Source organism: Delphinapterus leucas, chromosome 3 (assembly GCF_059928025.1).
Source record: "Delphinapterus leucas isolate spDelLeu-1000000601 "Yukka" chromosome 3, BTC_Dleu_Yukka2, whole genome shotgun sequence".
Lineage (NCBI taxonomy): Eukaryota > Metazoa > Chordata > Mammalia > Artiodactyla > Monodontidae > Delphinapterus > Delphinapterus leucas.
In genome coordinates, this window is record NC_143131.1 from 63427769 (window position 1) to 63444948 (window position 17180).

The 17180-nt window shown below is 39.2% G+C and overlaps 1 protein-coding gene across 5 annotated transcripts in view; it reads left to right on the top strand.

Moving 5' to 3' along the window:
* SCAMP1 (secretory carrier membrane protein 1) overlaps positions 1-17180 on the top strand; it is a 114134-nt gene that overhangs the window by 23574 nt on the left and 73380 nt on the right. For 3 of the 5 annotated variants that reach the window (XM_089909048.1, XM_089909049.1, XM_022594143.3), the window contains one exon: positions 1195-1272. The exons of 1 other annotated variant lie outside the window; for it this stretch is intronic. In XM_089909048.1, coding sequence (XP_089765174.1) covers positions 1195-1272 — 78 coding nt within the window. Of the gene's footprint in view, positions 1-1194; positions 1273-4283; positions 4436-17180 lie in introns of those variants that run through there. One more of the 5 variants, XM_022594149.3, reaches the window with a different exon arrangement.

Sequence of the window (17180 nt, forward strand, 5' to 3'; positions counted from 1 at the left end):
TTAAGGGAAAGGACTGGCAAGGTGTGAGGGTGGTTATAAGAGAGTTGATAAGCCTGGAAAGGTAGGCAGGGGCTAGTTGGAAACTTTGTATCTCATTTTGAGGAATGTATATTTTATAGTTGAGTCTCTAAAAATCTGAAATGGATAATGGGCAGAGGAGAGGGATTGGAGGAGGGGAGTGACAAGATTAGCTTTACATTTTTGAAAGGTAACTTTGATGACTGTGTTGAGGAAGATGGATTGGACAATGTACAGTGTAGACAAGGGAGCAATGGTCCCCAGACCAGCAGCATCACCTGGGAACTTGTTAGAAGTACAGATTCTCAGGTCCCACCCCGGACCTACTGAATCAGAAACTCTGGGAGTGGGGTGCAGCAATCTGTGTTTTATTTGATTCTGGTGAATGTGAAAGTTTGAGACTAGGGATATGAAGGCTGATGAGGCTGTATATTATGGTTTGCAAATGGCTTTCACATTAATTATGTAGTTGATTTTGTTGAGATGGTCATTATATTTGTGTCTTACTTTCACAGTCAAGAGAAATAGAATAACTAGGATTTTGTGATTTAGTTACTTATATGAAAGCCTAGTACTAAGATTTGAAAAGCTGGGATAATGTGGTAGTATGTTATACTTGGAAGAGGGAGACAGTCTAGGATCATGTGGAACAATAAATACAGTCATGGGGAAGTACTGTAGTAGAATAAAACAAATAAGAGGTGCTTAATCTTGAATGCTCTAGATGTTGCCTGTACATGACATTGATTTGTATCGTGGTACTTAAATCTGCAGTGGGGAAAACTGAAGATATTATTTTTTAAAAAGGGGGAACGTGAACTCTTTGTGGAGCCCAGAGGAAAGGATGGGTTTACTCAAGATTTGCTGAGATGCCCTGTGCAATCGGTTCCACACAGCTGCTATGAGGTGGTCTATTTTCATTCTTTAAATAATAGCTAGCAGCTGATTTGCATTTAACCCAGTTTTCATTTGTTTTTCTTTGAGAGTGTGAGGGCTGTGGGTTTAAATTTCAACTTTCTGGAAGTGGGACTGAGTAAATCTGATAATCTTCTTTATTTTCCTCTGTTAGCTTTGCTGGGTGACCAAAAGGACAGATAAAGCAAATGCTTTGTAAATATCATAATTGTATCTTAAAGGATAAGTAATCTTTTTTTTCTCCTTTGAATTTTATTCCAGGACCCATCAGTTACACAAGTGACAAGAAATGTCCCACCAGGACTTGATGAATACAATCCATTTTCGGATTCTAGAACAGTAAGACTATTCTTAATTGGACTACTTTTAAATATTAAAATGGAAATTAAATAGGATTTATATTTCAATTATGGTTTCTTTTTAGTTGATTGGTTAAACTTATATAAAATAAGCTGTTAGTGTTTTATTTAGAATTTAGCAAGTTTATTAAAACAGGAAGGAATATTCCTAGTAATTGAAAATTACCATGATAGTTCTACAAATTAAATTGCTAATAACCCCTCTAATATGTTAAAATTACTACAGTTCTTTAAAAAGGAGAGGTTTTTTGGTATACACGTTAGTTTCATGGTAATACAGGGTGATGTTTTCTTACAAAGAGAGATGTTCGTCTGGAACTGTACCATGAATAACTTGTATGGTTGTCATTTGAATTAGGTGATTCTGAATAGTACTAGCTTTCTACTCTGGTAGACTAGAACCTGTGGGACCTGGCCTAGGAGCATATTCTTCTCAAAATGTAGTCTTGGTTTATAAAATGAAGGAGTATGGAAAAAACCCTTAAAGAACAGGGTTCTTTACCCTGAATGCATATTTAGAAGCACCTGGAGAACTTTTACAGTATCTGTTAGGGCTCTAATCTCTCACAGGGCACTTTCGTTTTTTGTTTTTGCTATAGCGCTTTTGATGATTTTATTGTGAGCCAGTTTTGAGGAATACTGAGGGTAGGTTCTGTTGAGAATTCTCCCTCAAAATTTCTCTGGCAAATAATGTTGTCTCCTGTATTTGAGTTTCTAGCTCATATATCACACTCACGAGGCCCCTAATTTTAAACCCTGTTGGCTCTTGAACTGTTAGTCATCCTCTTAAAGATATTAAAGTTCTTCAGTTACGTGCTTGGATTTACATGTCATTATAAGGATCCTTACTTGATCATCTCTTCCTGATGCATGTTTTTCCTAGTCTAGAAAATAATTCTAGAAGATCGTGTAGGCTTTTGCTTGGAAATTTCTTCAAGATGTATTAACTTTTTAGTTTTAAGAAGAGCTTTGTACAAAGTAAAAGCACTAAAATAAGAGTGAACTTTAAAATTTCACTTTATTTCAAAGCCCTCATTTATTTTAACAGCCTCTGTTTATGTGTAGCAGCTGCAACCCAGGCTGGGATCATCAAGTGTTCTTTGAGCATGTCAGTTTCAGATTGAACCCTGTGAAATGGCCAATAAGTTGACCAGTTTTGACATGTAAAGATGGCAGCGTCGTATGGCTCAACCTTATAGTGAACTGTGAAAATGTATGAGATTGCAACTTGGTAGGAGTTGAAAGGGAGAAAAAGAAAAGCCCGGTATATTTTATTCCACTATATGTAGTTTGATAATTTCTGGGGGGGGGTGGAGATGGGAACAAGACTGTTAAATTTGTTGGTAAAGAATAAAGGGAGGTTTTTATATAATTTTTTGGAAGATTTTACTAGCAAAAAATGTTTAACCTTTTTACAGTAGCAGCTTTAGATTATTCTTTTGAGAAGTAGTAATGTTCTTCAACAAGTTGTCTACTCTGTGCCATGTGCTTTACCTGTATTATCTTATCGAATTCTTATAACAGCATTCAAAATGGATATTTTTTGTTTCCTTTTACTGGTAAAGAATCTTAGACACAAGTCATCCAGCTAGTAAGTGGCAGAACTGGTTTATGTAACTCATCTTTTTTCTGTAAAGCTTTTGCCTTTTCCATTTTGTTAGTGCTGTCTTTAGAGACAGATGCCTAAGAAATAGAAGATAATGTCCCGGTCTATGGAAAATTTCTCACGTAATTGGGATTTTAAAAAATTACACGAATTAGATATATCCAGGAAGGATAAAACAGAAATGTAAATTATGGTTCTAAATGTTGAGACTTTACAGTCAAGGAAAGGTTTTCTGAAAGAGAGTAGGTAGGCAATAATGAAAAGCCAGCTTACAACGAAACACTTCCTTAGATTTGATGAGTAAGATAGTGTCAGAACCAGGAAAAATATTGTTACAAGAGCACTTAGGCATTTTCCACTGAACTTTTTACATGACGGAAAATACATATGCAATAATTTAAAAATTCAAAATTCTTTTGTTTCATATATGTATGATTTTAGAAATTTGTCCCACCACTCCCCCCGCCCCCACTGGGTTTTGCAGCTGTGACTATTTTCTAAGAGCAGACGTACTTGGATAATTGATGTAAGTGATATGTCAGAACTCAGTCCAGATACTATTTTAGTTGATTGTTGTTATCCATATTTTTCTTAGAAAAGTATTTGTGAAAATGAAGCTTCTAGATTGTTGCAGAAGGGTGTGGTGAGCTACTTGAGGTCAAGTAGGAAGATCCTTCAGCAGAATGAGCATATAACCTTAAGATTTTAGACAGTTCCTGTCTTTTTAATTTTTTTATTAGGTTTCCTTTTATATTTAGTTTTCTGTTTGAATGGAAACTTTAAGGAAAGTAACAATTAAATATTTAAATAATTTTAATAATTTACATATTAATTCATTCTGTATTATAAATTCAGAGAAAGGAATCCTCATAAAACACCACATAGTTTAGACTTAGTCTGTTGGCAGTAGACTGGAAGGCTATTCAGTTGAAATGTGGTGGTCTGAATTGAGATGTGCTATAAAAGGGAGGGTAGTCTTTGGTTATGAAATAATTTTTTTCTGTTTGAACTCAAAATGCATTTTACCACTGGAATTATGTTGAGCTTGGTGGGTAGCTTCCCTGGCCTGCCCTCTAAAGCTTAATGCATAAATTACTAGAAGAATTAGCTCATCCTTGAGAACTGTTATGTATTTAGGGGAATGTTTTCCTTTTAAATTAGGCAACAGTTTAAAATGCCTACTGCAGCTTGATTCTCACTAGTTTCAGCCACTGGTGATGGCATTCACGGCTTCAGACAGGATGTCTTCTGGCGGGTGTTGAAGTACAGGGATAGGGAGACCTATGTGTCGGGGGGGTAGTGTGGTGCTGTTGATAAAATCCTTAGTGATGTTTCTCAGGGCCTAGTTTACTGTCATATTTTTTTTCTTCAGGAATAGGTTGCTTGGTTCCTTTTCTGTTCTTCTAGTTGTTGACATATATGATCGCTGTCATATAAAGCAGCAAGATCTGCAGAAGAACCAAGAGAAGAAAATTCCAAGTACTGGCATGCTCAAGTGGTCATTTCTGACCATAAAGGACATAGATAAATGATTTATGTAAGTAAGAACTGCCTCTGACTAAGTTAATTCAGGACATGGAGTAGACTTAGAGTCATAAGACCTGGATTCTAATCTAGGCCTTGCCACTAATTAGTTGGTACCCTTAGACAAGCCATCTAACGTCTCTGGGCATTTTTTTTTTTTTTTCCTTCAATGTGTAACAGTGGAGGCAGAGAGGAAGACTTTGAGATAAATAATTTCTGATGTCAGCTTTTGTTTTGAAAATGGATAAAACTTTAACTCCAGGCACTGACTGGATAGTACATAGTAGCTTGCCTATTTTTAATACCACAAAAGCAATTTCTGTACTGTAATATCTGTCTTTCTTTTCTCTTGGCACGCATTTCTTTTTTTCTTTCTCCTTTGCTTCTTGTCTTTCTTGGAGCTCATTATCTGTCCCTTCCGAAACCAGTCTTCTTTGTTTCTTGTCTTATTTAATGATAACTATTGCCTTCTGTTCTTCTAGTGTCATTGGCTGGAAGTACCTGAGTCGTCTTTGGCCCAAACAGCTTCTTTCCCTACATCTAATCAGTAGCCACGTCCTGTCATTTATACCTCCAGGAGATATTACCTGTCTGTCCTTTTCATTCCTACTAAACTGTCCTAATTCAGGTACTCATGTGAGATAATACAATGACCTGTCTACTTACCTGTCTCCAGTTTCTCTTCTTCAAATCAGTTTTTTGCACTATGACTAGAATTATTTTTTTAAGGCAAAGTTCAGATTAGGCCTTTTCTCCTTAGAAACGTGTGCATTGATTATGCATTGTCTACATAGTAGTGTGCCATGTGGGGCCTCCATGATTTGATTTAAGACTATCTTTTTTTATTTTTAATTTTTTATAGACTTTATTTTTTAGAGCAGTTTGAGGTTTACAGAAAAATTGAGCAGAAAGCAGAGAGTCTCCATAGACTTCTTCCCCAGAGTATCTGTTTAATCTTATCCTCTAAGGTGCCATTTGCTCCAGCTAAAGTCATCTACTTTCTAACCCACAACCCCATTGAGACCACCTCCCTTAGGGCATTTATTGGTCATTGAATGGAGTAAAGAGACACTGTGTGGTCATAATGCCTGGCTTCCCTCCTTTAATGGGCCAAGATGAACCTCTCATACTAGGTATATTCATTTTCTATTGCTGTGTAACAAATTACTAAAAATTTAGCAGCTTGAAAAAGCACACATTTATTATTTTATCATTTCTGTAGGTCAGGAGTTCGGGCACAGCTTAACTGGGTCATTTGTTCAGGGTTTCACAAGGTTGTGATCAAGCTGTGATCTGGGCTGTATTCTCATCCAGAGGCTTGACTGGGGAAGAATCTGTTTCCAAGCTCATTCAGGTTGTTGCCAGAATTAATACCCTTGTGATTGTATGACTGGGGGCCCCAGCTTTTGGCCAGCTGTCCGCTGGAGGCCACCTTCAGGTCATCGATGATGTCTATAGTCCCTAGAGGCTGCATGGTTTCTTGCCACACAGGCTTCAACATCATTATTTCAGAGAGTCTGCAGAGAGTCTCTCACACTTTGCTACTAAGATGGAGTCCCTATATTACATAATGTAATCAAGGGAATGATATCCCATCACTGTTACCGAATTCTGTCGATTAGAAGCATGTCACAGGTCGTGCATACACTCAAGGAGAGGGTTATTATATTAAGACGTGAACACCAGGAGGGTAGAATCATTGAGGTTCACCTTAGGGTTTGTATGCCACACTGGGAATAAGATGGCACATTAGGGTTAGGACTGTATAACTTCAAATCTCTTCATGCCCATTTAAAAGGATCAAAGTGGAGCCTGCAGAACACTTATCCCTCCCTACCCTCAACACTTGACTGCCCTAAGTTTATCAGAACTAATCTCATTATGCCTTTGATTCCTGTTTATGTCATTCTCTACGAGAAGCCCCAGACTCCTCCTCATCTCCTGGATTTTAATCCTCATGATGCACTGCATGTTTCTTAGTCTGAACCCTTCTATTTCCTTAATTCCTGAAACTTGTGCTTTCTGGAAGTCAGAGTCCAACCAACTTCATCAAAATCCCCTATATCTTTATCTTTTTCTCTGAATGTTTTACCCTTTGCTCTGTGGAAACTGGCCTTTCTGTGAGGACACTGCTTCCCCTGCAGCCTTCTCCAAAACTAGCTGCTTTTTCTCTCACAGTTCTCAGACAACTGGGCATAAAATTGGGGTAGGTATTGTCTTTGTTTCTAGCTGCTTCTAGATGGTTTTCCTCCTTCCTGTCTAAAAGGAATCCCATGTCATCATTTGAATCTCATGTCATCAGATTATAATTGGGTCCCAGGTCTCATTGTGGCTGTCATCTACTGATCTCTGAATTACTACACCTTATTTCTCTTTGTTTTCATTTCTTAATTTTAGTTCTTGGTTCACTATTACTCTTTCCAACACTATTGCTATTTTCTAATTTTTAAAAACATCTTTTCCCTACTCTTATCCCCATCCACCATTATGTATTTCTTTTTTTTGGCCGCACTGTACGGCTTGCTGGATCTTAGTTCCCTGACCAGGGATTGAAGCTGGGCCATGGCAGTGAAAGGCTGGAATCCTAACCACTAGGTCACCAGGGAACTCCTCCTGAATGTCATTTTTTTTGGCCACACCACGCAGCATGCAGAATCCTAGTTCCCTGACCAGAGGTCGAACCCATGTCCCCTGCAGTGGAAGCGTGGAGTTTTAACCACTAGACTGCCAAGGAAGTCCCTGCTGTCCTATTTTGAATTCTTAGTGGTGATCTTTCCAACATCCTGCCTGTCAGTGCCTTAACCTCATCTCTTCCATTGAATTTTGCATTCCATGTTATCTCAAGTCACTCACTCCCGCTTCTTGTATCTTTTCGGTTACTCTTCTAGTTCCTCAATTTCAACACATCTTTCAGTTCCACCAGGACCTCTGGTTTGTTGATCCTACTATGTCACTGCCCTTTATCTACATCTTACTGTCTCCTCTCAGCCTAAATTCCACATCCAGTTGTCATAATCACTCTCCATGTACTCTCAACTCCCTTGCCTTCCCCTCTCCCCCTTACTTTGACATAAGTCTTTTGGCTAGAAGCCAAGCCCTGGTTAAAGACAACTCTGTATACTCTCTGCCCTTACCTTGCAGCTAAATATGGAGAAACACATGTAAACTTACTGAATGGCCTCATTTTTAGTTCATAACCAGCTCTAAGTTGTACTGAATGTCCTAGTTATTTAATTGTCCACTGTCTTCTTCTCTCTCCTCACCTTTTTTTTTCTCTCCTCATCTTTAAAATCTGTCCTCCTATCCTCATTCTCAGTTGATGACCTTACTTCTTATTTCACTGAGAAAATTGAAGCAACCAGTAGAGAACATCCACAGACTTCCACCGTCACGTCTACCTACCTACCAGCGTTTATACCCATGTGTTCTGTTTTCCTGCCTTTTACTTATAGATGAACTGTCTGTGCTTCTATCTAAAGCCATTCCCTCTATTTGTGCAGTAGATTCCATGTACTTTCACTTAAGAACTTTGCTCAATTGCTCCTCTCCCACATCACTAGTTTTATCACTTTCTACTGGATCATTCACATCATCATAAAAACATGTTTTCTTCTATGTTAGGAAAAAAAAATCACAAAAATTTATTATTCATTTAACAGCTTTATTAGATAATTAATATACCACACACCCATTTAAAGTGTACAATTAAATGTTTTTAGTGTAGTAATAGAGTTGTACAACCATTACCACATTCTAATTTTAGAATATTTTTGTATCTTCTACCCCTGAAAGAAACCCTGCATTCTTTATCAGTTACTTCACATTCCCCCTCCCTCTCCAGCCATAGGCAAGTATATTTACTTTCTGTCTCTACAGATTTGCCTATTCTGGACATTTCATATAAATGGAATCGTAAAGTGTGTGGTCTTGTGCAACTGGTCCTTTTACTTAGCATAATGTTTTCAAGGTTCAACTATGTTGTGGCATGTATCAGTACTTCATTCCTTTTTATGGCTTTTTATACCACATTTTATTTATGCATTCATTAGTTGATGGGCAGTTACATGGTTTCCAACTTTTGGCTGCTCTGAACCTTTGTGTACTAGTTTTTGTGTGGACATGTGTTTTCATTTCTCTTGGATATACATAGGAGTGGAATGGTAGGGTCATATGGTAATAATATGTTTAACTTTTTGAGGAACTACCAGGCTGTTTAACAAAGTGGCTGCACCAGTGGAGAAGGGTTCCAGTATCTTCACATCCTTGCCAAATTTGTTATTGTCTGACTTTTTGCTTACAGCCATCTTAGCGGATGTGCAGTGATCTATCCTTGTTGGTTTTGGTTTGCATTTCCCTGATGGTTAATGATGTTGAACATTTTTTTTTTCATGTGCTTATTGGCCATTCGTATGTTATCTTTGGAGAAGTGTCCAGATTCTTGGCTCATTTTAAAATTGGATTTTCTTTTTGATATTGAATACGTGATATTAGATACAGGTCACTTGTGAAATAAGTGATTTGCAGATACAGTTGACCCTTGGACAACGCAGGTTTGAACTATGGGGGTCCACATACATGTGAATTCCTTTCACTAAATACATAGTACAGTACTGCACAATCAGTGGTGAATTGAATCCCTGATGCAGAACCTCGGATATGTAGGGCTGGCTCTAAAGTTATACGTGGATTTCCAGCTGTGTGGAGGATCAGTGTCTTACCCTTGCATTGTTCGAGTTATTTTCTCCGATTCTGTGGGGTGTCTTTTCACTTTCCTGATAGAGTTCTTTGACACACAGAAGTTTTAAATTTTGGTGTCACATTTGTCTATTTTTTCTTTGGTTGCTTCTGTTTTTGGTGTCATATGTAAGAAGCCATTGCCTAACTCAAGGTCATAAAGATTTACTCCGAAGTTTTCTTCTAAGAGTTGTATAGTTTCAGTGCTTACATTTAGGTTTATGATCCATTTTGAATTAATTTTCATGAATGGTATGAGATAGGTTTCCAGCTTCTTTCTTTTGCATGTGGATATCCACTTGTTCTAGCACCATTTTTTGAAAAGACTCTTCTTCCGCGTTGGATTATTTTGGCACTCTTGATGAAAATCAATTGATGGTTAATGTAAGGGCGTATTTTGGGACTCTAAATTCCACTCGGTTGATCTGTGTCTATCCCTATGCCAGTCTCACACTGTCCTGATTACTGTAACTTTGTAACAAAACTTTATGTTAACCTTGTTTCCCTTTCGAGTCTAATTCTCACATCTCTGTCATTGAAAAACTTTCTCTGCTCCCAGTTGCTGCAGAACTCCTCTGAAGAGCTTTCTACTTCTCTTTCCCCTCAGCCCTTTCTCCTAAAAGATATTTCAGTAAGTCTTTTGCTCCCAACACTCCACCAAAACACACTCTTCAAGGTAGCCAATGACTTCCACGTTGCTAAATCCGGTGGTAAAACTGCAGTCTTACTCCATCTATCAGCAGCACAGACAGTTGATCACTCTCTCATTCTTAGAAAACTTTTTTCATGTGGCCTTCAGAGCACTTAAGTTTTTCCTTCTCCGTCTCCTTTGCTGATTTCTCTCCTTTCCCTGCCCCTTCAGCCCCAGTATTGGAGTGTGCCAGGAGTTAGGCTTTGCTTCTCTTCTCTATCCATGGCCACTCAAATGGTTATTTCATCCAGTCTTACAGCTTTAAATATCATCTACGTGCTGATGACTCCCAAATTTACATCTCCAGCACAGAACTCTGCTCTGAACACCACACTCATGTATTCAGCTGCCTGCTAGATAATGTCTACCTTGGATGTCTTAGAAACTGCAAATTCAGCTTGTCCAGTACTGAACTGAGCCCCCTCCTTAGAAACCTGCCCGTTTTCAATCTTTCTTATTTCTATCCTGTTAGTTGTTTAGGCCAAAACCTTGGTGGTATTTCATTATTTCCATTTCCTTACACATCACATTTCTGTCAGGGAATCCTGTTGGCTCTCCCTTACAAATACATACAGATCTGATGCCTTATCTCCATAGCCACCACTTGGCTTGAGCTGCCATCATCCCTTGCCTGGATTACTACAGTGGTGGTTTCTTGACTACTGTCTCTCTCTCCACCTTTAATCTATTTTCAGCTCAGTAGCCAGAGTGATACCTTGAAAAAAAAAGTTAATCATTTCAGTCTCCTGCTTAGAACTCTTCACTAGCTTTTGATTTTTTTCCACAGTAAAACCAAGAGTCCTTAAAATAGCATATAATCTGGTCTTCAATATCTCTCACTCTTATCTCGTCACTCCTTCTTTGTGTATTCTTTCCCAGCACCCTGGTCTTCCTTAGGCCAGGCATTCTCCTGACGGTGTATTGGCTATTCCTTCTGCCTTAAATGGTCTTCCCCCAGATATCTGCACACCTGACTCGTTCACTTCCGTAAAGTTTTTGCTGAAATATTTGCTTTCTTAACCACCTTTGTAAAATTATCCCTACTCAGCTTATACTCACGACCTGTTTACCGTGTTCATTTTTTTTTGTTCCATAAAATTTACTGCCTTCTAAGATACTCTATAATGTATTTATTATATGTATTGTTTATCTTCCATTGCTGGATTGTAAGCTCCATGAGAGGTGGGATGTTTGCCTGTTGTGTTCATTAATGTCTCCCAAGTGTCTGTAATTGTTTGTGGCACATTGCAGTTGATCAATGAATGTTTGAACGTATGAATAAATATGTCTGGCTGCACCTCTCTTCCTTCATGTCCCTTTCTCTATTTGCGAACTCCCATTCTTGTATAGCCCTTCTTTCCTCCTATTACTTACCTCCTCCCCCAGTTACTCTAATCTTTAAAAGCCTTGTTTTGAAATGGTCATCTATTCAGATAAAATTATTTCTACTTGTCCTGATTCTGACATTAGTATGTTTAATTTTCACCACCCTTAATAACAAGGGAATCTGTGTTAGGCAGAGCCAAAATCAGTTCTGTCTGCTCTGTCAGAGACTGATAAGGTCAGTGGAAGCTGCAAAAAGTTTAAGGTTTCTTTTGGCAGTCTCTCGATTAGGTGAAAGAATAGACAGTGGTTTATAGAAACTGTAAACTTTGTTGCCTCAGAGGGGAGTTCTCAAATTTCAGGGTGTATAAGAATCACCCTGGAGAGCTTACTTAAAATGTGACCATCTTGAAAATGCAAACCCCTTCTCTTCAACCCCTGAGTTTTTGAATCAGTATGTCCACAGTGGGGCGTAGAGTTTGCATTTTCAGTAAGCACCAGGGCTTTCTGATGCAGGAGATCTATGAACACGTTAATTGCTTTAGACCTGGGTATACTTAGAAACATTATGGGTTCACAGATGGAAGAGAAAGAGCCGGAAGAAGCAAGGAGAAATTTTCTTGAATAGGTGTTTTGAGTATGGAAGAAAACCAGGAAGGAGAACATATTTGTTGTATACATGAGAAAGACAACTTGTGGACCTCTCATTCCTCGAAGGGCTCTTATGTGCTCATTTATTTAATAATGAAACACCTTTGGAACTTCCAATGCAGAGAGCTCACTATATAACAGAAAAGCCTCTCCATAGTTGTGTTTCTTTGATTGTTATAATGTTCTTAATTCTATTGAGTGAAAATATATCTTACTACGATTTTTAATCTGTTGATCCTGGTTGAGTTCTCCAAAGCCACACAGATAGGCAAACGTAGTAATGTAATTTGTGTTAAAATATAAATAATTATAACCATGTAAAGTATAACTTTTACAGAGATTTAAGAAATGTAGTCTATTCCTAACTTGTGAAATTTCATCCGCCATGGGAGAAGGACATACAGCCTTGCTCTGGCCAGAGCTCTGCCCCCGAGGTCACTCTCCTATTCTCCTGGGTCCTCTAAAGTTTTTTCTCTGTCTCCGTCTTTGCACCTTCTGTACTTTTCTCAATACTTTAAATTTTTCCCAGGGGCTTCCATAGCAGTGACAGACACAGTTTCAGGATTGTCAGGAGAAGAGCCTATCTTACTCTAGTACATCTAGGTGCACTAGAGTACTCTTTTTTTCTACAGATAGGTTGACTTTCCTTCTGTGTCTGCAGTTTTGATGAGTGTAAAATGAAGACGATATACTCAGGAGTGTCCAATGAGGCAGAAAGATACCACTTCTTACATCTCAAATATTTCTTCTGGTACTAAAGTAGAAGTTCCTTTAGTGAGGGTCTGTTGGTAGTAACTCTTTGAATATTTATAAATATTTATTATTTCACCTTAGTTCTCAAAAGCTAATTTCACTGGTTTTAGAGGTCGGCATTGACGGTTAGTTTCTCTCATCAGTTTGGCACATTCTACTTGGGATCCCATTGTTGCTGTAGAGAAAATAGCTCTCAGTCTTACTGGCATTCCTTTGTATAGGTATTGTGTCTTTCTTTTTTTTCCCTTCTTTTTCTTCCAGTTTTATTGAGATATAATTGACATACGCCTCTGTATAAATTAAAGGTGTGCAGTATAATTTGACTTACGGGAATTCCCTGGTGGTCCAGTGGTTAGGACACTGCACTTCCAATGTAGGGGGCACAGGTTCAATCCCTGGTCAGGGAACTTAGATCCCGCATGTGGTGTGGCCACAAAAAAAAAAAAAAAAATTGACTTACATCATGCATTGATTAGCACATCAAGTTTAGTGAATATTCATCTCATATAGATACAAAATGAAAGAAATAGAAAAAAATTTTTTCCTTGTGATGAGAACTCTTAGGGTTTACTCTCAACAACTTTCATATATAGCGTGACAGCAGTGTTAATTATATTCATCATGTTGTGCGTAACAGCCCTAGTGCCTGTTTATGTCACAACTGGGAGTTTGTACCTTTCGACTACTTTGATCCAATTCCCTGTCCCCCACCCCCTGCCTCTGGTAACCACAAACCTGATCTCTTTTTCTGTGTGTTTGAAGTATAATTGACCTACAACACTATTTTAGTTCCTGTTATGCAACATAGTGATTCAGTATTAAATGATCACCACAGTAAGTCTAGTTACCATCTGTCACCACGTAAAGATATTACACAGTTATTGATTATATTCCCCACACTGTACATTTCATACCCTGACTCATATATTTTGTAGCTGGAAGTTTGGACCTCTTAATCTCCCTGACCTTTTTCTGTTTTCCCCCCTCCCCCCTCCCCTCTGGCAACTTGCTGTTCTCTGTATTCATGAGTGTTTCTATTTTATTATGTTTGTTCATTTGTTTTGTTCTTTAGATTCCACATATAAATGAACTCATACTGTATTTGTCTTCCTCTGTCTGACTCACTTCACTTAGCATGCCAGCCTCTAGGTCCATCCATGTCACAAATGGCTAGATTTCATTCTATTTTATGGCTGAGAAATATTTGATTCTATATATGTACTGCATCTTCTCTATCCATTCGTCTGTTGATGGTTCTGGGCCTTCTGGTGGTCTGGGCTGTGTCCCATGGCAGCTGGCCTACTGGTGGGCAGGGCCAGGTCCTGGCACTAATAAGCTAGAGAGAAGATTCCAGAATGGTGCTTGCCAGCACCAGTGTCCTCGTGACAGAATGAACTCCCCAAAACGGCTGCCACCAGCATCTATTGATATGTCCCCAGAGTGAGACCCAGCTGCCTCCTCCCTCTCTGGGAGGCTCTTCAAGAAGTAAGTGGGTCGACCCAGGCTCCTTTCGATTACTGCTTTTGCCCTGGGTCTCAGAGCAGGTGACATTTCGTGTGAGCCCTTTGAGAGAGGGGTCTCCGTTTCCTACAGTGCTCTGCCTCTCCTGAAAGCAAGCCCTGTTGGCCTTCAAAGCCAGATGTTCTAGGGGGCTCGTCCTCCCTGTGCAGGACTCCCAGGGTGGGGAGCCTGAGGTGGGGCTTGGACACCTCACTCCTTGCGGAGAACCTCTGCATTGTGATTATCCTCCCGTTTGTGGGTTGCCTGCACAGGGGTGTGGGTCTTGACTATACTGCGACTCTGCCCCTGCTCCATGTCTTGCTGTGCCTCCTTCTTTATATCTTTAGTTGCAGAAGATCTTCTTTGCTGGTCTTCAGGTCGTTTCATCAGTAGCTGCTCTGTAAATAGTTGTAATTTTGGTGAAGCTCGTAGGAGGAGGTGAGCTGAAGGTCTTCCTCCTCTCCCGTCTTGGTCACACCCCCTTTCTCTTGACGGTTTTAAGATCTCTCATACTTAGGATTTGCTCTTTCACTATAGTGTGCCTAGGTGTTAACTTTTAGAACATCTGGTTTGGGTTTTGGAGTTTGGAGTCTGAGAATTAGTGTCCTCACGTTCCCTTTGAACACTGACTCTCCCTCATTCTCTCTGTTTGCTTCCTGTGGAACTCTCAGTTGTACCTTCTCACTCTATTCTCATTTCTCTTAAGCTCTTGTATTTTCCTTTTTTTCATCTTTCTGCTACATTCTGTGCAGTTTCTTTCTTTTTCTCCTTTTTTTTTTTTTTACATCTTTATTGGATTATAACTGCCCCACAATGTCACGCTAGTCTCTGCTGTACAACAGAGTGAATCAGCCACATGTATACATACATCCCCTCCTTCCTGAACCTCCCTCCCGCTCTCCCCATCCCACCTCTCTAGGGGGTCACAAAGCACTGAGCTGATCTCCCTGTGCTATGCAGCAGCTTCCCACTAGCTATCTATTTTACATTTGGTAGTGTATATATGTCACTGCTACTCTCTCACTTCTTCCCAGCCTCCCCTTCCCCCACCGTGTCCTCAGGTACGTTCTCTACAACCTGTGTGGTTTCTTTAGACACACTTCTGTTTCCCTAATTATCTCTTCATCTTTGTGTAGTCTGCTGTTTCACACTTGTCTATTAAATTTATAATTCTAATTATTATAGTTTTCATTTCTGTAAGTTCCATTTGTATCATTTTAAAAGATATTTGGTCAATTCTTACAGTCTCTTGTTGCCTAGTCATGCGTTTATTACCTTCTTTTATTTCTTTATTAAGCATATCTATTTTATATTTTGCATCTGATAATTCCAGTATCTCTGATCTTACTTTGTAGTTTGTATATCTGTGGATCCTTGCTCATGATGGCTTGCTTCCTTCTGTGTTTAAGTCATAAGCCAATGTTACTTGGAACTTGAGCTGTGAAAATTCTTTGAAGCCTGGTATTTTTTTGTTTTTTAATTTTTATTTATTACTTTTGGCTGTGTTGGGTCTTTGTTGCTGCGTGGAGGCTTTCTCTAGTTGCGGCGAGCGGGGGCTACTCTTCGTTGCGGTGCGCGGGCTTCTCATTGCGGTGGCTTCTCTTGTTGCAGAACACGGGCTCTAGGTGCACGAGCTTTAGTAGTTATGGCACGTGGGCTCAGTAGCTGTGGCTCGCAGGCTCTAGAGCGCAGGCTCAGTAGTTGTGGCGCACGGGCTTAGCTGCTCTGCGGCATGTGGGATCTTCCCGGACCAGGGCTTGAACCCGTGTCCCCTGCCTTGGCAGGCGGATTCTTAACACCCCTGCGCCACCAGGGAAGCCCTGAAGCCTGGTTTTAAAGTGTGTTCCTCTCCTTTTGCCAGGTACTTGAGGTCACTACCAACCTGGGATATCTGGAAATGAAAATTTCAACTTGGAATATTTTATCTGTATTGGTAGTGGAAAACCTGGCCCCAAGTCTGCAAGGTGGTAGGGTTATGATTAGGAGTTCCCAGGGAAGATTTCTTTTTTTTTTTTTTTTTCTCTCCTTCCCTATCCAGAGTCAAGGGCAAGACAGGCAAGTATTCATACTGTTTCTTTCTGTGAAGCTGCTTTTCTGCTTATCCACTGAGGATGTTGCTTTTTAGGAAGTCCTGGCTTTATGCGGTGATCACAGATTGATTTTACCTTGTACGGACTCCCAAGCTTTGTCTCCAGCTTATTGAATCCTGGTGATTTTGTTAGTGGTATGGCATCAAGGCTCTTCTTTGGATTTGTGGTTTTTCCTACTTTCTGCCCTCTCAGCATTTCCTATCAGCTTAGTCATGTATTTACAATATTATTTAAATGAAATTTGATTCAGCATTTTTAGGTACTGCGTATCAGGGGTGTCACTACAGATGTGTGGTCTGCTGTGTTGCCATAAAGGGAAGTGTTTAGTGGATTGTTTTAATTTTCTTTTTGTTCATATGTGCAGAAGTGAAAAGTTGGAAAAGAATTTGGAGCCATCATTAGAATAGGTCTTTAATAATTATGACAAGAGCTATACTTGGCTTGAGGTGGCTAATCATGCATGTTGTGGCTGATGAAAATACTGGGTTCCAGAGCTGGACAGAGATTTAGCTTGCATTGGCAAATTTGAAGAAATTGTCAGCTCTCAGGTTGATATCAGTGGTATTAGAGATTTGTGCTTCTCCAATAATTCTCATGATTGCTATACCACAAGCAACTATTACCTCGAATATATCAAATACTAGCTCTAAACTAGCCTTCATTCTTATCTGGTAATTCTTTATACTTAATACTTCATTTGTTACTTAAAGCAGTAAAGAATTTATAGTATGGTTTCAACTGGGTGAATTCTTGAGTAATTTCTGTGTGCTTTTCCTGAAGTGTGCTGCCAAACTAACTTTGCCAGGTGTTTTATTCGGTCATTGTTTTGTTGTTGCCACTTATTTAAACCAAGAGAGTGATACTTTAGGGCCATGATTTTCTAGTTGGAGAATAGTTAGGATTGATCAGCTTCAGTTTTTCTGCCTATTAATATGAAATATTGGAGTGGGAGAACAGGCAATTGGAATAGAGAATTTACAGTTCTTTCGGTGATAAAAATTATAGTGGAGATAAAA